We start from the raw sequence: 24,335 nt of genomic DNA, 5'->3' as shown, positions 1-24,335 counted from the left end.
ATGTCTTTACAAATATTTTGGAACGCAGTGGTTTCAATATTTTAGATTTTAAAAAATCTAGAATGATCACCGAAAATTTAGGAATTTTTGACGGATCTTTTGAAAGTTGGCAATAATGACCGAAAAATCAGCATCACGTGCGTTCCAAAATATTTCCTCAGTTTTAAGAATGATATCATTCATGCGAAGAATCCCACTGAACACGAATATCAAGTTATATTTTTACAGTTCTGTTGAACCCTTCTGAAGGCTACATTCGAGGAGTTAGGTTCGTCGAAAATTGAATCTTTTGTGAAAAATGCTTCGTCGTAGAGCTATTTATGCCACGCAACTTCCTGATCATGGCGTAAATATTCACTAAAAACTCAAGTCTTGGGGAACCCCCCCCCCCTCCCAATGTGATTCTCAGGAGAGTCCAACTGCAAATCTAACTTTATATTCGTGTCCAGCGGGTTCTACGAGTATTCATATGATAACGATACTTTGGAGTTCCCTATGCAAAATTGCCGAAATTATATTGCTGGCAGTATCGCTTTTTTTGGTGGTGTGTTTTTAAATATGACCCATTTGGAGGGAATATTTTTTAAAAATTCCAACTATAGGTACTCGTTCAGATAGGTATATTTTTGAAAGAAAAAAATGTTTTTTTGTCAATATCCCCCCTCGGGAGGGGGGCAACAAATTTTGATAAAATTTAAGTGGCTATAGACTCATGTCTCCTCTGGTGTATTATTTTGGGTGAATTCAAAATTTTTTTGTTCGGAACTCGTTGGAGTAAGTATGTATGATTCCCCCCAATCATTTTTTTGCTATTGTGGGCAAGAGGGTGAGCTGGGGAAAATTTTTTTTCAAAGGTATCTGACAATTTTTCATGAAAAATTCAAAAATCTGAGAGGACAGGTGTATTTCACTTATTTTACCCAGGAATACTTACCCTTTGCAACTAATTTCATTTTTTTCATTTTTGATTCCGTCGAAGAGGCGAGAAAATCGATCTAACTCTTCGTAGAAATAACAAAAATAAAAACAAGATTCATATTTACGAGTATCAATAATAAAAATAGATTACTTACACAAAGTAACGAAGTACAGGGTGTTCCATAAAAACAAAAAACGCTATAACTACTTCTGTACTGAAAAAATTCAACCTCGCGTCACTTAAGAACCATTTGCACACTTCAGCAGTAAAATCTTATCGAAACACTGAATATCGTTGAAAAAAATATGTTGCGTTTTCATGATATAGGCTATGATTTTGAATTTCAGCTCATTTGTCTACAAAGCCATCTAACTCCTCAGTTGGTAATAATACCTAGACCTACCCTTGAATTTCAAAAAGCTTGAAAAATTTAAGTTATCTGCGATTCCAATTTTAATTTACTTTTGCGATACGAGCTCTCTAGACTCCACATTAAACCTCGCCAATGGTACAAAAAAATTGAAGATTCGAGTACCCTGTGATTTTTTTCTAGGTTTTTATGAGTATTAATTTAGAATTAGAATTTCGTTTTATGATACGAGTCTTCTCTCGTAAGCTCTACCTGAAGCCCGAATTCATTGAAAACATTGTTTGACCTGTAATTTGTTGGTTCTCAGAGATCCTAATTTCAAATTTTTTGAGTCACTTATTGATCCACCTGCCTCCTCCTCTCTCCCTTCCTGACCATGTAATTTTTTTTTCAAATCTTTTCAAAGTGAGGGTTATGCATTACCTATAATGCCAGATTGACGTGATGACTGTTGTATTTTATCAGAATTTCATGTTCTGTAGAGGTGACTCTCTAACCGCCGAAATGATGGAAAAATTTAATTAGGAAATCTCGGAAGGGGAACACCCACTTACAACCCTAATTTATGGACTTTTGTCTATCAGTTAAATTACGGTTTGCTGTATTTTGGTGAATTTTCCAGGTAACCCGAAACCAAAACTGACCTGGTGGCGAGGCCTCGACCAGCTCGACTACACTTACGAAGAAGACGAAGACGTCGTGAAAAATACCCTATGGATAGATAATTTACAACGTGAAAACATGAACGACATACTCACGTGCAAAGCTGAAAATTCCAACTTGACCAAGCCTGTGTACTTCAACGTATCGATAAATTTACACGGTAAGTACCTACCTACCTTACCTTACCTTACCTATCTGCGTTAAAAAAAGGCTCATCTCCGATCGGTGTATATTTTCCTCTATTTTTTTTCTACCTACCTAAACTGTAGTTTGGTGTACGATTTCAGTATGTGTACATATAAATGCGAGTATCTGTCTCTATACCTTCCCCATTTCACGGGTGTAGGTATCCCTTACTTACAAAAAATAAGGAAGAAAAAAAAAGATTCTAGGTTGTTAGTTGTTTGTACTCTCGTACATTTACGTGTGTGCAATCTTTTACCATATAAAACGCGGAAAAGTAGAGAAGATGCGAAAGATCGCATTAAGGTCGTCGTGTATATAAGAAGGAAACCCGTTTGGCCAATACCATGCAGTATTAATGCAGCCTCGGTAAAAATTTATTAGATAAGAGTCGGGGTGCTGTACCTTTTTGTAGGTATGCTCAAAGCCTCGCAATGTGCGTCCAATATCATTGCCAGGAATTTTAGCCCCGAAAAAATATATCACATGTTATCACTAGCTATAAATTTTTCACTTTTTATAAAGGCACCATGTACACGATGTGATGCTCCTTTACCTACCTACGTATTATTTTTGCTGTTCCTCGTGTATGTCTTGCTGTCTTCCCTTTTTAATGGAAGGAGGAAAGAATATACCTACCTACTATAAGGGTGACTATACAGTCTGATACTTACACTTACGTATCAGGAAATTTTGGCAAATTCCAAAATATCAAAATATAGTTTTTTACTCATCGTCGAAAGAAACAAAATTAAGGGTTACTTTTCAAATTTAATTCCGCAGCCAAGGAGTGAAAAGTTGAACGCGATTATCTAGATATTATTATAATCATTTCCACGACACGTTCCAGACATAAATTCCTTTCTCGTGTTCGCCGAAAGAATTTATCAAAGTTTTTAAATAGTTTTGCTGCTGCGACGACATCGCATCGTCGTCGTCGCTCGTCCTCGTCGTCGAGTTATTCTATAAGATTATTAGAAAATGGCGTACAGTTTTCTACGCGTAGTAATCAGTATCCTTATACTTATTTAGATGAATAACGAGAAGTTTTAACGAAGTTTATTATGGTATACGAGTCGTTGAAACGAATTAACATTTTTTGGCTTCTTCTTCTTCTTCTTCTTCTTCTTCTTCTTCTTATTCTTAAAGAGAACGAAACTAATAAACGAACAAAAACCGAACGAACTTGACGAGTTTTAAGTGGTATTCCATCCTTTTTTCAGCATCTCTGCTTCTTCTCCATGTACTGTATTGTGAGTGAGTTATTCGCCTGCTGTATTCTTATATTCTTTTTGTATGGAAGGAATGCCCGCGACGACGACGAAAGGATTTTGTACAGTTTTGCAGTACCTACCTACGTATAAATTGAGGTATTTTTATTGCTTTGTACGTTTCAACTGCAACGTATAATTTTCCAATTGTTATTGCACTTTGCTTCCAGAGATAGGATAAACGGTGTTTGGTACTTCGAGTTGATCTTCGGTGTGTTTTTTTTTTTTTTAAATCTTTGATACGAGAGTACACGACGACGAAGTATTTATCTGGAATAATTATTCATTTCAAAGGTAAATCGTATTACCTTTGTTGAAAATGTTGTAAGATTTTTTTTTTTTTTTTTTTTTGAAGAAAATCTGCTGTGAAGATGTTTTTTTTTTAATGGTAGGTGGGTAATTGTGTACATTTAATAAAAGGGCTGGGATACAGGGGGGGGGTTATTCCACGTCAAATAAATTCAGTTTTTGGTTTCAAGTCTCCTGATTTCGTTCAATTTTTTGTGGCCTCCTTAAATTGGGAAAAAATCTTGCAGATTTGCAAATTGAAAAAAAAAACAAAGTACTTACTAAAAACTTTTTTGTAGTATAAAACTTTAAATAGAAGTTGATAGATCTCGGTAATTGTGTTTTTTCTTTCAAAGAATATTGAAGCGAAAAAAAAAATAGAAAAAAATTAGCCAATTAATTTCTGTTTTTTGAAATTATGAATTTTAAAAAAAAACTCAGGTATATTAATACTCAATAGAAAAATTATATCTAATTTTGGTAAGTACATTTGGGGTGGATCACAAAAAAAAAGAGTCAGAGAATTTTTAACAACTTCAAAGGAAACTTTCATTTTTGCAGTTGGAAGAAAGGGGAAATATTGATCTTCGAAGAGAATGAATCTTCTGAAAACTCGTGATTGTTTCGCTCAAGCCACTCGTCCGGTTTTAGGAAAAATGGCCCCCTTTCAAAAGATATACGTAGGTATAGGTAGGTATGTTCAGGATTTTGCGTCGGTCTGGGTCATAGCCGTCAAAATTCAAAAGCACTTTTATTGTTAAGCTGCGCAATTGAAAATTTTCAAATTTATTTGAGTGAATTTGTATTTTGAAAATTTTTTTTCGCAAACATTTTGCAATAATTATGCCAAAACATTGAAAGGTATTAACTTATGTGTTTCCTTATTTTCAGAAATTATACTTTTTCGATGTTTTGACATAGGTACTCAATAAATGCTTTAAATATACTTACTTACTTACTATTCAAGAACACAATATTTTTATAATACAATTACATAACGATGCATTAAAATATGAAGCTATATTATTTGGAAACGGGGATATTTGTCCCAAAACAGGTTGAGTTGGGGCTGCTGGAGCGAAAAAACCACATTTTTTCGAAAATTCAATTTCTTTTGAGGACCCATTGCTGCGATCCGCTCACTATTTGATTCAGTTCTTCTAACCCCCCCCCCCCTATTTCCAATGGGCTTCCAAATTTCTTGAAAACTGAGAAAAAACTAATTTTTACTTTATAAGATGGAAGAAGTTTTGAGAAATTTATCGCAAAAATTGACATGGCATTTTTTTTTTGAAATTTGTGATTTCAATCTTGTAAAGAAATAAATTTTTCAACTTGTCACCTTGGATTTCTGTTTCACCTCCTCTAATCGATTCGGAACGTCAAACTTATGACAGAATTGAATTTTAAGCTGCCGATGAAGTTGATTACAACGCCTTCTGCAGCGATTTAAAATTGCTGTAAACGAGTCAACTTTTGCTGGAGATTTCAGATCGCCTCGAAAAGGGTGAAAATATGTAGAATCAGTGGGTCGTATTGAGGTGATACAATATCCCTTTTGTCATATTGGAATCGGTTTGGATTTCTATTTTTTTTTCAACTTTTGAAGAATTGATCACTTTTTCCTCATATGAGATCAATTTGGGGAGGAAGTTGAGTGCCTCAAAATTTTTGATAACAGGATTGAAGAATGTTTTCGACAAAAAATTTGGAGTAAGTACTCACTTGCATTATTTTCGAAACTCGACACTGCAGCCTTGGAACAGACTGGAAAGGGAGAGGGAGGAGTTGAATCAGCGAGTTGAAGTCACCGAAATTTTGAAAATCAGTGCCTAAGAAACGAATTTTTGAAAACTACAAAAATTCGTTCAAATCAATATTTCTTGGTTTATTAATTGAGATAAATGCTCTGATTTGGAGCATGAAAGACTTGCAGTGGTCTGATGAAGCAGCTTTAAGTCCGTTCAATTTTTCAAACCAATTTTCGAATCGTCGCACAATTCTTTGAGAGATGAAAGGGTTAAGTAGCGTGGAAATGTTCGGAAATCAATGAGCACCGATTTTCAAAATTCTGAGACATTTCAAACCTGTCGCTGTCTTTTTGAACTCACCGTCGATCTCGGTATTCCTATTGCCTCCAGCTTATATACCTACATATACATCTTTATTTTGTCACCAAAAAAATATCGAATCAGATAATTTTTTGATGAATTTTGTTTACCACAGGTGAAATTGCAGATTACGAATAGTCTATACATCGACTGGTTTACCTAACTGCTATTAAAAAAAAAAACCAAACTCATCGATTTTCAGTGGTCACACGTTGAATTTCAGTCGCGTTAGTGTGTTCCGGGGTGCCTTTTCTGATTATGATATTTCTTCAGAAAAATGGCTCTATCTCTAGCTTTTTTCAATCTTTTCTTCTGTTAGAGAAAGGTGAAAGGGGCATGTAAAACTGAAAAAGTCGGAGATCTCCCTCTGGTCGTATAAATGGAATCGATTTGGATTTCAATTTTTTCTAATTTTTGAAAAATTGTTCACTTTTTCCTCGTAAAGAGATCCACTTGGGAAGGAAGTTGATTGCCTCACACTTTTTAAAACAGGATATTTCACATATTTGAAGAATGTTTCCGACAAAAAATTGGCAGTGAATACTCACTTGCATTATTTTTGAAGCATGGAGACTGGAGAGTCGTGAAACAGACTCGAAAGGGAGAGGGAGGAGTTGAATCAGCGAGTTGAAGTGACCGAAATGACTTGAAGTGTGCTGAGAGAGCAGGTTTAAATGCATCCAATTTTTTGAAAAAATTTTTGAAGCGTCGCGAAATTCTTGAAAGGGTTAAAGTATAGCGTGAAAATGATCGAAAGTGAATGAGCACCGATTCTCAAAATTCTGAGACATTTCAAACCTCTCGCTGTCTGTTTCAACTCACCGTCGCGTCGGTCTCCAATCCCTCTTGCCTCCAGTTTATACATATTTTTAACTAAAAAAATATCGAAATTGTCAATTTTCTGATGAATTTTGTTTACCAAACATGAATTCGCAAATTACGAATAGTCTACATCAAATACAATTAACCACTACACTGTTTTATATATGTACAATTAAAAAAAAAAAATTGCTTACTTATCGATGTTGAATGATGTCTTGATTTTGGGGTGTTTTTTCCGATAATGATAGTTTTCTAGGAACAGGGCTCTATTTCTAGCTTTTTTCAATCTTTTCATCAATTTGAGAAACGTGCATGGAAAACCGAAAAAAGTCGGAAAGCCCCCCTCTTGTCGTATGGAATCGCCGGAATCGGTTCGGATCTCAATTTTTTCTAATGTTTGAAGAATTGATCACCATTTCCTCACCAAAGATCCACTTGGGAAGGAAGTTTATCACCTCAACATTTTTCGAAACAAGATAAGTCCTAGCTAGAAGATGAACGAAAGGAGCCGAGTCGAAAAAAGATTTGAGTGAACTACAAGATAACCACATACGACACATTTATTAAGTAGGTATAAAAAAATAGATGTATTTAATATACGATTAGAAATAGTAAAATATCGAGTACGAATAATTTATAAATTTCGAAAGATGTGATGTCAACACGATGTCGAATATTTTGTCGACCGTATCGACAATTTCGTCTGCCATCCATTGACGACCAGTCGATAAATTATCGACATCGTCGACTTTATCGACTGTTCGTCTGAGACACTTTTGACAATTTGTCGACTATATCGAGTCATAATAAAATATCTTTGGGTAAATTTACTAATAATTATAATAATATAACGTCGAAAGACTAGATTTTAAACACAGATCGACGATCAAACACAGTAAATGCAGGACAACGAATATCTACCTAAAATCATCACCAATTTGAGCTATCTTTACACTATTATCATCGACGGTTTCCGCTGTTTCCTGAAATTGAAACGAAGGTTCAGAACTTTTGGTTCTGAGTGAGTAGGCATTGATCTCATTTCATCCTAATTGAAGAATGTTTTCAACAATTAATATTTTGTAGTAAATACACACTTGCATAATTTATGAAGCACGAGAGTCTTGGAACAGACTGGAAAGGGAAAAGAATGAGTTGAATCAGCCTAGTCGAATTCGCCGAAATTTTGAAAATCAGTGCTTCCTTCATTTTTAAACATTATGTGACCAGATTGACGTTTTCCGCTATAAAACAAGATGAAGGATCGTGCGCATCAGAATGTTCATAAATGCTATGACTTGAGCATAAAAGACTTGGAAGTGGTCTGGTAAAGCAGGTTTAAATCCGTTGAATTTTTGAAAAGTCGTACAATTCATTAAGAGCTGAAAGGCTTGAGATAGCGTGAAAATGTTCGAAAATGAATGAGCTCTGATTTTCAAAATTATGAGGCATTTCAAACGTCTTGCTGTCTTTTTCAACTCACCGGTCATTCAGTCTTCGATATCCGGATTGCCTCCAGTTTATACATCTTTATTTTGTAACCAAAAAATATCGAATCAGCCAATTTTCTGATGTATTTTGTTTACCAAAGACGAATTTGCAAATTACAAATAGTTTACAACAAATAAAATAACTAGGTACTAAACTGTTTTAATATGTCATTAAAAAACAAAAAATTACCTACTCATCGATTTTTAATTGTCACGCGTAAGATTTCGTAAATATCGGACCGAATTGTTGCGTTATACATTCTGATTGTAGATAATATATTTCTTTAGAAAATGGGCTATAAGTATATTTTCTAGTTTTTTTCGGTCTTTTTATCTATGTACTTACCTATTTTGTGACAGATGAAAACAAAATTAGAGAAAGGTGCATGGAAAACCGAAAAAAGTCCAAGATTCCCCTCTTGTTGTATTACAATCGGTTTATATTTCAATTTTTTCTAATTTTTGAAGAATTCCTGATCACTTTTTCCTCATAAGATATCTTTTTGGGAAGGAAGTGTATTGCCTCCAAATTTTTTAAAACAGAATAATTTTCACTTAGGTATAAGACTTAATTGAAGAATGTTTCCGACAAAAAATTTGGAATAAATATAGGTACTCGCTTGCGTTAGTCTATTTTTGAAGCATGAGAGTCTTGGAACAGACTTGAAAGGGAGAGGGAGGAGTTGAATCAGCGAGTTGAAGTGGCCGACATTTTGAAAATAAGTGTTTCCTTTATTTTTAATCATTATGTTGACAGGTTGACTTTTTCAGCTGTAAAAGAAGATGGAAGATTGTGTGCATCAGAATTTTTGGAAACTACAAAAATTCGTTCAAATCAATATTCCTTGGTTTCTCAATTGTGATAAATGCTCTCTCACTTGAGCATATAAGACTTTGGAAGTGGTCTGGTAAAGCAGGTTTAAATCCGTTCAATTTTTAAAAAGTAGTCGTATGTACAATTCTTCAAGAGCTGAAAAGGTTTAAATAGCGTGAAAATGTTCGAAAATGAATGAGCTCTTATTTCAAAAATTCTGGGATGTTTCAAACCTCTCGCTGTCCATTTCTACTCACCGTCAATCTTAGATATCCCTATTGCCTCCAGTTTATACATCTTTATTTTTCAACCAAAAAAATATCGTACCAACCAATTTTCTAATGAATTTGCAAATAACAAATAGTTTACAACAAATAAAATAACTAGGTATATGTACCTACTAAACTGTTTTAATAAGTCATTTAAAAAAAAAATTACCTACTCATCGATTTTTAATGGTCACATGTATAATTTCGGCATTTCCGACTTTGCCGTTTATTTTCTGATCGTGATATTTCTTTAGAAAAGGGGCTATATTTCTAGCTTTTTTCGGTCTTTTCATCTACCTATTTGATTACAGGTAAAAACAAAACTAGAGAAAAGTGCATAGAAAACTAAAAAAAGTCGGAGAACCCCCTCTTCTTGTATTGGAATCGGTTTGGATTTCAATTTTTTCCAATTTTTGAAGAATTGATCACTTTTTCCTCATAAGAGATCTACTTGGAGAGGAAGTTGATTGCCTCAAACTTTTTAAAACAGGACAGTGGCGTAGCCAGGATTTTCCCAAGGGGGGGGGAGAAGATTTCAATCATGAGGGGGGGGGTAAAAATAAATTTAAACCAAACGAAGCAGTGTTATTTATTTTTTCTTTCATTACAATACCTATAACAAAAACACTAAACAGTCAGACACTCCAGTCACCTAATTCCATCCGTCTTGGTTTCGCAGCTGAAAAACGATTGATGACAGATTGAACATTCACCTCAATGTTCTTATGAATGTTTAACAGAGCAAGACCATTCAACCTATCTTCCAACATTGTCGATCGTAGGTATGTTTTTACTCTCTTCAAGGTTGAAAATGATCTTTCAGCCGTAGCTGTAGAGACTGGAATAAGGCATAAAAAATGCAGCAACTTTTTTAAATTTGGAGTGAGTCGATTACATGAAAACATAGCCTCAATTGCAGTTGGGGGCTTTGGTCCTGAAATACTCCATCTTTGTCTCCATACATTTAACTCGCTAGTTAAAGTTTCTTGAATCGTAGCTGTATCTAAATCATCGGCATAAATTTCAGCGGCTGCAATAATCTGCTGATTCGTGTACTTCGCTAATTTTGATGGGAACAGGATATTTCACATAATTGAAGAATGTTTCCAACAAAGAAGTTGGAGTAAGTAAATATAGTTAACCTACTCACTTGCATTATTTTTGAAGCATGAGTGTCTTGGAACAGACTTGAAAGGAAGAGAGAGAAGTTGAACCAGCGAGTTGAAAGGCTGAAATTTTGAAAATCAGTGTTTCCTTCATTTTTAAACATTATGTTACCAGGTTGACTTTTTCAGCTGTAAAACAAGATGGAAGACTGTGTGCATCAGAATTTTTGAAACCTACAAAAATTCGTCCAAATCAACATTCTTTGATCTATTGATCGGGATAAATGCTCTGATTTGCAGCATAAAATACTCGGAAGTGACTGGGAAAGCAGGTTTAAATACGTTCAAATTTTTCAAAAGCAGTTTTTGAATTGTTGAACAATTCTTTAAAAGCTGAAAGCGTTAAAATGGTGTGAAAATGTTTGAAAATGAATGAGCAGCACTGATTTTCAAGATTCTGAGACATTTCAAACCTCTCGCTGTCTATTTCTACTCACTGTCAGTCTTCAATATCCCTATTGCCTCCAGTTAATACATCTTTTTTCTGTAACCAAAAAAAATATCGAATCAGCCAATTTTCTGATGAATTTTATTTGCCAAAGATGAATTCGCATATTACCAATAGTCTACATCAAATAAAATAACTACCTACACTGTTTTATATGCTATTAAATAAAAAATTACTCACTTGATACACCATAATGGATTTTGGGGTGCTATTTGTGATTACCACATTTCTTCAGAAAAGGGGCTTTATTTCTAGCATTTTTCAGTTTTTTTATTACCTATTTTATGACGGAAAAAAACAAAATTGGAGAAAGATGCACGGAAAACCGAACAAAAAAACTGAGAAAATCATTTCTCTAGACGACTGGAGTTTTGAATTTTGAGTAACATATGTAGGTATTTCATTTTTTACATAAATTACATATCATTCACTCAACGAATTCTACTGTAACAACATGTTATACATTACTTGATGCGAAGTCTCATGTTGTTTTAATCCACGCAGTTTGTATAATTTATTGCAAAATTTTCAAGGAATTAACAAAGTTCCGGATTTTTCTTGATTTAGCGCACAATTTGTTTCCTGGCTCTCAAGTCCCTTGGTGGTAAATTTTTTATTGCAAAATTTACAACAAATCTTGCCACCACAGCGGGTTTTCCTATGGCGCGCTATATTTTCCTATGTAAAATCCGTTTTACATTGTTCACATCTTATGCATGTTCTTTCATTTCTCGAATGGAAACGCTGAAAATGGTGTAAAAATGACACTCATGATGTGAGTATTTCTAGACAAATATACTACATCTGAATTCCTCTTTTGATATTTTAGAGGACGAATGAATCTGTTGATTATGACGTATAGTACATATAATCGCTTTTCATAAAAAATTCAGCTTCACAGCCTTCTACATTTCGCAGGTATATGATGTCGAGGGTGCATACTTTTCATATTCCACTGTACTGGTATTCCGCTATATATATATGTAGTTAATTGCGTTCCCAGGACAGTTGCATGGAACGCAGACATTAGTGTGGGCATTCCATTGAGGACTACCCACATTCACAGCTTCGGCCAACATTATCCCAAAATTGATTATCTTATGGAACATGAATGGTGAAATATAGATGAGGTCTCCTGCTCACTGGATGATAATTACATATGGAATTTTATTTTTTGAAAGAAATTCTGGTGTAACAACCAAGTTTTTATGATTCAGGGGAACTAGACACCCTGGCAACGAATTTTTCAACAGTTTTGCGTTCTTTTTAGATTTCTGTGCTCCAGAAATTACTGTGGCTGCACTTTTGATTAGTGCTCGCAAATTTTCCAGAGAAACTACTTACTTACTAGTTACTAGCCAAGCTTTAAATGCGAATTCATTTTCAGTCCATCTTATTACATTGACGCTATCTAGGTAACCATCTTCTACGTGAATTTCCAAGTAAGATAACTTGCCGCATAAATAGAACATCGGGAAATTTATACCCTCTGATGGATCTTTCTTCTTCATGTACTCGATTCCGAGCAATGTGAATTATCATTAGTGCCCCTTTTTGGCCAGACTGGACAAGTAGGCTAACACGCAATGTGTTACCATTGCCTGCTTCACGATGATTGTACATACATGGGAGTTTTTCTGCCAAGCATTATGTAGTGGGGGTCCCTCTCCTTTCTACGCTATCTATCGGGAGACTGACTGCATCGCTGGCCGCGTGTTTTAGAACAATGAGTTCAGCCACCAGCTCCCTCTAGGCACTCGAACCAGTTTCAGGTTTTTAGATTCCGACACAGATGGAGTGGTTTCTGTTATCTCAGCTGTCACTGGCAGCACTCAGTCTTATTTTATTTTATTTTATTTTTTTATTTTTATTTTACAATTTAGGTCTCTCCAACAGCTAAAGCCAATTACAGGAGAGACCATTTATAATTAAAGAGATAAGACTATGATTTGCTCCAGAGAAACAAGTTTGAGAAATATAAAAATACAAAAGCGAGCAAAAAGGAGAAAAAAAACAAAAGAAATATTTACAAATGTATGTTCTTCCTACGGTATATAAAAGAGAAGGTAAGAAATAAGCAAAAAGGTATAACACCAAACAGAAGAAATACTTATTTAAAAAAAAAAAAAAAAAAAAAAAAAAACATATAAAACCAAAGGAAAAGATACAGATTATGAAATGGTTCACAAACAGCTCCCATTGCACCCCCACTCCTACTCCCATGCCATCCTCACCGCACACCTGAAAGCAGATCTACCCATACTAAAAATATCAGCATCTGCACACCTACAGAGGAAAGCGTCAGAGATACCCATGACATTGTTCATAGGAGATACCTTCATCCTGAATGTGTTGTAACTGTTTAAGGAGAATATTTTTTCTGCCTGGAGTGGATTTTTGGGGCCCAGAAATTGATTTTTCCCAAAAGGTTACTGTCATTTATGTTACAGTGGATGAGATCATATAGGAACATTAATGCAATTGTTTCTCTTCTTTTTTCCAACGGATCCACTTCAAACCCTTCCAAAAGCTCTTTTTGTGATAGGTCGTAAGGATAATACTTAAAAGTCTTTAGATATAGGTATTTCAAAAATCTAGTTTGAATTTTTTCAAGCTCTATTATAAATTTTTTAGTACCTATGAGGGAACCAAACTAGTACACCAAACTCCAGAATTGACCTGATGAAGGAGAAGTATAGGACTTTGAGTGTGCTTATTCTCTTAAAGTGCACTGAGTTTCTGACAACAAAATAGGCCATCCTCCTTGCCTTTGCTATCACAATGTTAGTGTGATACTTGAAAGTAAGTCCCACATCAAGGTTTATACCCAGGTCTCGAACAGTAGTTAAAAGACAGAGTTCTTCCCCACTAACTGTGTACTTATACTCCAAAAGAGTTTTTTTTTCGAGTAAATGTCATTGTTGCACATTTAGAAATATTAAGGGGCAGTTTGTTCTCAATACTCCATTTTACAAACATATCCAAATCTGCTTGAAGACCCTCACAATCCTTTATATCTTGGATTTTCTTGTATATCTTAGCATCATCAGCAAATAGCTCTATTTCAAAATTACCTATCACGGATGGAAGGTCAGTAATAGCTCTTAAATACACGCATCATTACACACATAAACCTGTATCTTTGGCGAGTTTTGAACCCAGGTCTCCGGCATGCGGAGCCGTGGCTTTACCACTACGCTACTGAGCGCCCAATGCCCAATATGTTCCGTGGGAACCCGGAAAGTATGGTTGAATCAAGTAAATTTGGCACATTAGCAATGTACATCGGATGTACCTCATTACTTGATATTTTTTGGATGGTCAAGATATATTCCTCGAATATTGTTTTCTGCATTGATAATTATTTATCTTCCCCAAAAACTTGTTGTCAATTTTTTGAATGGGAGGAATGTTCACATGTTGTAATTTTTTTTCCAAATGATGGGCAGTGATTCTAACCCAAGGTAGATTCCACTGTTCATTATAGAACGGATCGATTTCTATGTTTTCTATGCACCAGTAATATTATATTATTATTGGTAATAATTTTCCAACACATCCACCGGAAGTAATCTCGCATAGTTACTCAAGGCAATATGCCTCCACATTATTTAATTCAATTATTCAAAATTTTCAAACTAAATTCACATTCACATTCACTTTTTTATAATGAGAGAACTTTCAAACTTGGAGGGAAGTTGAAAAATACAGCTAACATATGATAACATTCAAGATACTGAAAGGTGTATAGTTTCTAAGTAATTTTTAAATGGCAATATATTTATGAATTCTCAGTTTATATGTATGTGGCCAATCAACAAACAGCATTTCAACATAGAGGCAATCAGCAATTACTGTTTATCAAACCAAATTTGGGACTGATTTTGAATTTGATTTTCAATATTTTTTTATTCGTGTATGAATGATTTTATCTAGTTGAACCATGAATGTTCTAATTTACAAATCAGCTTCATGCTTCCAGTTGATATGTATTTAAAAGCAAACTTAGCAATTAATGCAACCATCAATCAACCAGTATATGGTGAAAAGAAATGCGAAAACTATCTTGCAATCAGCGAATCTGAATGTGCAAATTTTGAGTTTAGTCAGTTTTATCCGTCAGTCGAAAGGGTTAAATACTTATATGTACGTATGTTCGTAAATCGATCTAAAGGGTCGCAAAAGGTGATAGATCAGATCACAGTTCATATAGCTGCTGAATTTCATTTTCATTCTATTTACAATAATTTTTTTGAAAACTGGAAACTCATATAATCCATTAAAGGTTCCAGAATCATTCAAAACCATCACCAATCGACTCAGGGTGTCAAAAATAGGACAACCCAAATTCAAGCCTTTTGTAATTTTAATCAGTTTGATAAATTTCAACGAAAAATAGGCCCATTTTGAAATTTTCAAAATGCACCTGAAATCCAAGTGAATTTCAGTGCCTGAAATTTTCGCTGATTGGTGTATTTTGAAGTTCTCGTTCGATTCTTTTTGTCAGATTCATAGTTGAGCAAAATTACAAATTTCCATTCGACCTATCGGGATAGAGTTTTGAGTTTTTGAAAGTCTGAAAAATTTTCAAATGTTTCAAAAAATTGTCTTTAGCGCTGTTGCCAGGTCTCATCAAAATTATTGAAAAAAGGACTCAGCCTGGTATCAGTACACTAAAGATAGGTATCACCTATGTACGTATAAGGTATAGGTATCATTTCAGCTCTTCAATAAGAAATTCGCTGTAAAAAAAAGCACATATCTATTTTAAAAAATTGCTACCAACCAATCAAAGCCAACATTGTCCCATTTCCAAACCAAAAAATTCTCACCAGCCTCACAGAAAAACTACATAATGACCCTCTATGAACCTTAAAAATGTTCTGCATTTTCCCCAAAAGGCCTAATTCATTTCCTCTCTCTCTTTCTACTCGCCTGTACGAGTAAAAAATATACGTTACTGCAGCAGCAAATTATTCGATAATTAAATGTACGATGTACGAGTACGAAAAAAAAAATGCTCGTAAAAATTCTCTCCCTCAAAAACCATACGTGTATTTAATCCCACACCACGTATAAATTAGCCTCGAGTAACTGCCACCCTGCAGCCATAATGTGCTCGGAAACCACACAATTATGGGCCAATTTTCACCGACACCATGCCCATTTAATACAGCAGTAGGTACACGTTGTTGTATCGATACACACAGCACGCATACGAGTATGGCCCAGAACATATCCGTATACGTATAGTAAATCTTTTAAAATAATTAATTCAAGAAGGGACACTTTAAACTATACCCCCATTATGGGGGTACTAATTCTGTATACAGAATACTTTTTTTTAACCGTTTTATTTTACTTGGCGGTTTCCACTCCACCCCCACGCACTTATATCGAATACGCTTAAATTATAATATCGCATTTCGCCCGTTATTTTGGCGTATCTGCTGTTCGTAGTAGTTGTCGCGGAAGAGGTCGCGAGCTCGAGTTTGGCAACGAAGAAGGGGGGAAATGGGAATATACAGCGGGACAACCGGCAACGGTGCCACATTCGCGCAAACGGATGAACAAATTTAATTTCCTACAGTTTTTAAGCGAACACCTGGTACTAACAAATTTTATTGAATGGCATGAAAATGTTAAAAGGAAAAATAAAAACGGAAAGTTATACCGTGACAGTGAACTCGACTCTCAAAGTGCGGGATTAAGTTAATCTGTTTTTTTTTTCACCCTCTCACTCTCTCGTTCATTTTTCTGTGTCGGTTTGTCGCATTCTTCGGATCTGTTTCAGTCTTATATTTCTTTACAATTTTGTTTACTTTTCTTATTTTTAGCACAAATTAGAAAACGAACGAAATACCGTATTGAGTTATTGCAATGAAAAGATATTATTTCAATGCGAGCAAAATCAAAAAAAAATTAATTTACTTACTTGAAAACACGTGCTGAAGATTTTGTATGTGATCTATCTCACTATTATTTCACGTGTCGTAAACTATTGTCGTGAAAAAAGTGCATCTGAACAATTATTATTGTAGTGGAACTTCAATCTTGAATGTGAAATTTACATTTGAACTGAACGATGAAACAAATGGGAATAAATTGAATTTAAGTAAGACCAACTCCAGGCCAGTGGTCACCACACTGATTTATTATAGAAAAGGTTGTGGATTAGAAAAGTAGATTTTAAATATACCTAAGTAAAGATACTAAAATATCCTCTTCAGTTCACAGTACGATATCAATAAGGTATTTCTCATCGGCAGTTCTGTGTAAATTTAATGAAATTTTTAGCAAATTGAAAATTGTTGAGCTTCTGAATGCTTTTACAGTTGAAAAAAAAAATATCATAACAAAATTTGTTCATTTTTTGAAATTAAAAATCATTTACTTATTATCCCTTCAGTTTGCAAGTTAGGCAAAACCTCCATGGTTAAAATTGGATTTTGGCTCTTGGATTTTGAAAACGTGACCTTCAATTTTAAAAATAGGCCACACCCTTCACATAACCTTTTTTCTCAAGTCTTACCCAGTTGTATTCTAGGTACTTGTATCCAAAACTGAAGTAAGTATATTGACATCCACTCACCGGACACCCTGTATAAATTCGAAGTACATGATTGAATAAAAAATTGATGAACCTCAAAAACGATTATTAATTACTTACTCTGTCTGAATGATGTCTAAGGTATGCATTTCTACGCTCATCTTCGTTGAGTCAGCTTTTCAAAATCTTCTTTCAATTCTGAGTTGAGATTGGAACATTGACTGGTTGATTAATGACTTCGACCTTGGAGATAATGAAGTGGAATGTGAATTAAGATTTCATTAAATCATAAAAGTTGATAATTTTCAATTTACTTTGTAAGTTCCACATTGCTGAGCAATAAAAGAACGAATTCGCCAATACCCATTTTTTATTGCATGGGTGGAATCTTTCTGGCCCCTCATCCCACCATGAAAATACAGCAGAAAAAAGTCACCCCACAGGTGTGCAACTAGCGCATATTATCAAGCTCTAGATGTTTTTGAGTGAAGACTTTGAAGCACGACCTTGTGTTTGTTTAAATTTTTCATTCCTCAGGCCTTCAGTTAAAGCACGACCTCTATTATAAATAAAATGACCTGTTTTTTGAAAGTGGGATTCCGTTGTTCATTTGTTCTCCTTGTGAATCTTCTTCTAGCGATTTTTTTACAAGCGACGCAAGCGATTACTTGCACCTTTCAACAAGACATTGTTAGTAACCATGGAATAGTAGGTACAAATTAAAATCCGTGCTAGTATCGATAGAATAATCGAATTATGTAAAATCGTGTTAGTATTCGTTTTACTTATAGATGAAGAGCAGTTGGATTATTGTCCGAGGGATAATAAATAGTCCCAGCCCCACCCTCAGTGTGACGTCTTATTTATAGAATCAAAATGTCAAGGCTAGAACCAAACGCCTTGATTAAAGTGTTTTATTTTTTTTTTCTAATTTGAAATATTATTTGCCAACTAAAATTTTCACCAACCCAAATTTGAACTGGATTTTACAGGTTGAAAATTTTCAAAAAAAAAATGAGTCAAAATGCTGAGAGTTCCTACTTGATAGATTTCTGGAAATTTGATTTTAAAAATGCAGAAGATATACTTGAATGTTGACTCTTGGATTCAAATTAAAAAACTGAATTTGGAGAATTTGGTTGAAATTATCATACTTAGGTAATAAAGGTGCACTGAGAAAAATCACTTTAGTAAAAATTACTGAAAAGTTTAGTAAAGAGGACCTCTGGTCATTTTTTTGTAGTATTTACTACATTTCTTAGTACAAACTACTAAGAAACGTAGTAAAATGTACTTTTTCTACTACATTTCTTAGTATTATGTACTACAAAATGTAGTAAATTCTACAAAAAGGGTTACCAGAGGGCCGCTTCACTAAATTTTACAGTAACTTCTACTAAACAGTTCTCTCAGTGTGTCAGGTAAATGGGATATTTCAATTCTGAAATAATCTCCACTCAACACCTTCTATTCTACTGTCCCTCCCTCAAAACAAAACGCCAATCCTTAAACATTTCAGACCTCAACCCTACAATTCCTGACAACATCAAACAGATGGAAAACATTCTTAAATACATCAAAGAAATCAATCTTCCAAACCAAATCTAGACTAACCCCTCGAAACTGGGCGTAAAAATCCTGGCAATTATACACGCCCAGTATAAAAAAAATGTCAAAAAAAAATACCCCGAAGGATTTCATTAAAATCAGCGTCACTGATTTTTCTTTCATTAAGAACATTGCATATCAGAGTTTTTGTGCAAAACGTGAAAAAACTCTATTGCAATATTAATTTTTCTTCTGGGTGTCAACACACAGCCAATCAGCGAGTAGTATTTTCAAAGATCCAAATAACGAGTAGTATTTTTATGATGCTGAGTAATAATATTATTTTGGCAACATCAACCAATAAGTACTTACTTATGGTGAAAGTAAATGCAAAAACTATCTTGCAATCAGCGAATATCTGATGGCTTGTTTTTCATTTGATCGAACTATAGACACTGGACCTGCGGGAAGACATCCAACTAGCGGCCATATTGGCTGAATTACGTGTGTCATGCCAATTTATCCCGCTGGGTGCTTTCGGCTGCGCTGTACTTCAATTTTGCAGGCAACAGGGAAAAGGGAGGGTTGTGTAGTCCGCGAGGTACTCCTGACTGCGCGCGCAGCCAGGAGTTCCTTCCAGACTACACAACCCTCCCTTTTCCCCGTTGCCTGCAAATTGACATATAGCGCAGCCAAAATCACCCAGCGGGAGAAATTGGCATGACACAAGATTTTACTACCGTCCCTTTTCCCCGTTGCCTGCAGTTGGATGTCTTACCCGGAGGGCACAGGTACAGTGTCTATAGATCGAACTTTAAGACTGTCTAATGGAGATGTTTCAATACTCGTATTTATCCTACTCCCCCCTGAATAAGTATAAACATGGATCTATTTTAAAAATAAAATTTTCAATAGTCAAGGAAGTACTTACAAACAATGAAAATTGATCGTGTCTTAATTTAAAAACATACCTACCAGTTTGACCAATAGCTAGAATAGGTACGTTAGGTAACACTTACTTCAGTCTTGAAGAAATAATTCCTAGCCAATCAGAGGCGTTCGGATATTTAAGTTGATTAAGTATATAGTTTACCACACCATGCATTATAGTTTTATACTCGTAGCTGGCAGCAACCTTCAATTGGTCGTTTGCACGTCTTCAAAACTGAGTTCCAGGAACACATAATTGTTGAAAGATTCTGGTAAGCTGTATAATCAAATCAGTGTCGTAGTTTTTGGTGCTATTGTATGGTCATGGTGTAATGGATTCACTCTTCATTAGGGTAACTTCTCAGTAAAATACCTAGGTACCAGAAAAAGGGATCTTGTAGGTCCCATTGATGCAAATCATGCTCTTCTACAAAGCCAAGCTGAAACATTGAATTTATTAAGGAGAATGCCCATTGGCTGCATTATTCCCATTGTGATGAACAGTGACAGTCTTTGATTCTGGTGCTTTATGAAAAGCATTACCTATTTGATGTACCATCAATCCTTGTATCAGATTTAGAGAGCAGTTCCCAGCTTGACCTTTTTTCCATTCTCCAGTCTTTGGAGGGTTGCAGTAGGGCAAATTTATTTATCACTGACGTTAGGTATGCTTATCTCTCGAGGCTCTATATTGTTAAGATTAGAAAGTAATAATATTAATGTGAAATGAACAGTTATTACCTTGGTATAACAAAAGCTTTAGGTAATACCGCTTACTCTATATATGTACTTCTCTTTTAAAAAAAATACAAAAGTTACTTACTCTGGTATTGTCTTCTCATCCCAAACACTTAGATCCAGTTAGAAATCTTGACTTACGTGTTTCAATTTTTTTTAAACATTCAGAACATTGGCTTAGGGTGCCATTTTAAGGCTAAAAGCTCCTATACTTGACAAATTTCTGAAAATTTGATTTTGAAAAGTCTGGCAGTGAATGGAATATTTCAATACTTACCCCGAAGATTTCATTAAAATCGACATCACTAATTTTACTTTCATTAAGAACATTGCATACGCATCTATAGTATAAAGCTACAAGCAAAAAAAGTTCAGCAGGCTCTCATTTGGCTCCAATTATACCTAGGAAGCTAATTTTTTTTTCAATAGAAAGCTCTCGACGAGTACTTGATGCGAAAAATATAGCGAAGCCCAAATTTTGATTTTTAAGGCCCCAAATTTAAGAAAAAGGGGGCTAAATTCAACATGAAAAAATTTTGGAAATATGTTTTCTTCCAAATTGCATTATAAACCTAATTTCAAAATTTGAACCAATTTGGTCCCATACAGAAGGAGAAATGGCCTAAAAACTAATTTTTGGGCCCCCTCCTCTAAATTTATGAAAACTGAACCGATTTTGCTCATTTTTTTTTTTTTAATATTCCTTATGACGTGTAGATATGTTATAAAACATTTGTAATTCAAAATTTTTTAGTTTAAGCATGAAAAATTAAAAATCAAAAAAGCTTTATTTTGAACAATCATAACTTTGAACTTTAATTTCTCAGCCGAATATTTCCAATTTGCTAAGCATTTTATTTATCATCAAAATAATAGTAAACAAAAAATCCAACTTATACTTCTCAGCCGAGTATTTCTCTTTTGAATTACTCATTTTGCTTAGTAATACATATTATGTAGTTTGTTGTAAGGAAAGGGACTTGGGGGCAACCTTGAAAAAGCGAGCTCTAAGAGAGAAAAGGGAGAGCGATGGGGGGTTTGGGGGCATAGCCCCCTAGTATCAATGTATAGGTCATGCAATTGAAAGTGGGCAGTTGTGAAAACTTGGATGCTGTGTATAGGTATGTGGAAATATGATATTTCTGTGCACCCTATACTTTTTTCTCAACACAAAAAAAATTCAAGAAAATGAATTGCCTACTCCTTACTGAATAAATCTCTTTCTATGTGGTTAGTTCCTGTATTACTGCTCAGGTAATAGCTTTTGTGCTTGTAAGTATCTGTAAGGAGATGTAAAATGGCTTCAAGAAATTGAGATTTAATAACATTGTTTCTTATGCAAGTTCTTTTTTCAGAACTTCAATGTTATTTTCTCTTTCAGAATTCCATTGAAAATTTTTCTTCAATGACGTCATAGGTACTATACATACATATAAAAGCTCACACATTTCAGCCATCTTTGGAATGTATGTACATTCTATCGCATACATTCTACTGCTGTATCAATTTTATGTTTATAGGATTTTTTCGAAGCTTAATACAGGTTGGTCTTCCTCTGAATCTGCAGATCCATGTAAAGGCAGGAATTTTGTTTAGAATGTTCCGCAGGTGGGTAATTTTGGTTGGAGTTGAAAAGGGTACTCTTTATTATGAACACCAGATAACGATCTCATCCTAAAACAAATTATGCATTTTACATTAATGCAATATTTGAATTGCAAAACCCTGACTCTATATCGGTGCATAAATGCCTCTACAGGGAGCCTGTCTAGCTGATGATGGGTGATGGAAGTCACATATATGTAGGTCCAGTAGGTGGGTGAACTTATCTCATACTTTCCCCCTCAACTCTAAAAAAATTTCCCATCATTAGTCAAGAAAAGAAATTACTTACTTCCGATTATGGGTAATCAAAAACGGCACTTAAGTTATCTAGTTGGTTTACCATATGGTCTATCGTGCTTAAGTATAGGAAATTTTCACGCTAAGATGACTACTGATTATGTAAATTGGTGAATAGGTATTACTTTACATCGGCAATGTTTGTGGTGCTTGCAAAAATCTGATCTCCTGCTACATTGATGTCTTCATTCTCTTCAATTGGGATCCCTGTGATATTCATATGAAAAATTGAAGTTCACTTAACAAGCTTTAAATCATATTCTAATTACAAACGGGATAAATAACTAAAGCATCGAATGTGGTATGTGGTTTGATAATAGAAATTGGGAAGATATGATGCTTAGGTTGAGGAACATTACTTAGATACTTACTCATGCTGAATGATTAGAGAAACTAAGAAATCATCATACCATTGAAAAATTGGATTTGTGATGTTATTCTGGAAAGTTCAGCAGGTTCAGGTTGTCCTTTCTCCATGAGCCAGGTTAGGAAGATGAAGCGTTGAATTTATTGAGGAGAATGACCTTTGGCTGCATTATTCCCATTGAGATAAACAATGACATTCTTTGATTCTGGTGCTTTATATGAATCATTATTTGATACACCATCAATCCTTGTATCAGATTGAGAGAGGCGTTTTCACTTTTCAGCTGGACCTTTTTTCTCCATTTTCCAATCTTTGGTGGTTGCCAGGGGGGGGGGGGGCAAATTCAATTCCATTAATGTTAAGCTTATCTCTTGAAGCTCAAGATTTTTAAGATTAGAAGGTCGTATAAATCTGAAATGAACAATTACATATTAGGTAAGTATACCGAAAGTTTCAGCTGATACCACTTATTCTATTTATATGTATTTCTCTTTAAAAAATACAAAAATTACTTACTCTGGTATTGCCTTCTCCTCCCTAAGCTTCAATTCTCATTTTTCCAAGTGATACACACATCAGGTGATTGTGGTTCTTGGGATCTAGGCAGCTTTGAATTTATTGAGGAGAACGACCTTTGGCTGCATTATTCCCATTGAAATGAACAATGATGATTCTAGTGCTTTATGTAAAGCATTACCTATTTGATGTACCATCAATCCTGATATCAGATTTGGAGAGCAGTTCTCAGCTGGACCTTTTTTCCATTTTCCAAACTTTGGTGGGTTGCAGCATTGCTAATTTATTTACCACTAAGGTTATGCTAATCTCTCAAGGCTTGAGATTTTTAAGATATGGTAGTGTAAATCTGAAGTGAACAATTCGTTGCTCTATTAGGAAAAGGTCGTAACTACATGAAAGTTGATTTCTCAGAAAACGCATTTTAATTTTTAAAGAGCATTCTATCAAGTACACTTGATAGTTTTAGATGAGGTAAGAGAACATTTGGTTATTGCAATCATTTTCCTGCTAATTTTCAAAATAAACATCCTGGTAGCACTGATTTTTCATTTTTTTATTTGAGGAACTCTGAACTGAAAAAAGTAAAATTCAACAAAGGAACTTTCACCTTAAGTCAAGCTTTTTTCATCAAAAGCCCATAAGAAATACACAGGAACGATATCCTTAAGGTGATGAGGTTGATTTTCTGCAATTTGTCAGTGAAATGACGTGAAATTATTTGTTTATAATGACTTTTCTTACCAACAAATTACAAAAATCAAAAGAAATAGGTTCAATCTGAGAAACAATATCATTTAGAACCTTTTCATTGTAATGGTTTTGAAAACATGTATTTAAAACCATTTGTTTTCGGCTATTACGAGAACAAAAAACATCGAAATTCAATTTCAAGTGTTGCATCATGTAGAGGACAAAATTCTCTTTCCAATGATACCACTATCTCATTTTTTATAAAAATTGTAGTTAC

At 34.6% G+C, this 24,335-nt stretch overlaps 1 protein-coding gene across 2 annotated transcripts in view; it reads left to right on the top strand.

The window, feature by feature from the left end:
* Nucleotides 1-24,335, top strand: part of LOC135841264 (nephrin-like) — a 1,354,679-nt gene that overhangs the window by 941,470 nt on the left and 388,874 nt on the right. For both annotated transcript variants that reach the window (XM_065358143.1, XM_065358145.1), the window contains one exon: nt 1,912-2,112. In XM_065358143.1, the coding sequence (XP_065214215.1) occupies nt 1,912-2,112 (201 nt within the window). The remainder of the gene's footprint in view (nt 1-1,911; nt 2,113-24,335) is intronic.

Source organism: Planococcus citri, chromosome 3 (genome assembly GCF_950023065.1).
Source record: "Planococcus citri chromosome 3, ihPlaCitr1.1, whole genome shotgun sequence".
NCBI lineage: Eukaryota > Metazoa > Arthropoda > Insecta > Hemiptera > Pseudococcidae > Planococcus > Planococcus citri.
The sequence above is the reverse complement of the archived record's forward strand: the minus strand, read 5'-3'. Positions and strand labels throughout refer to the sequence as shown.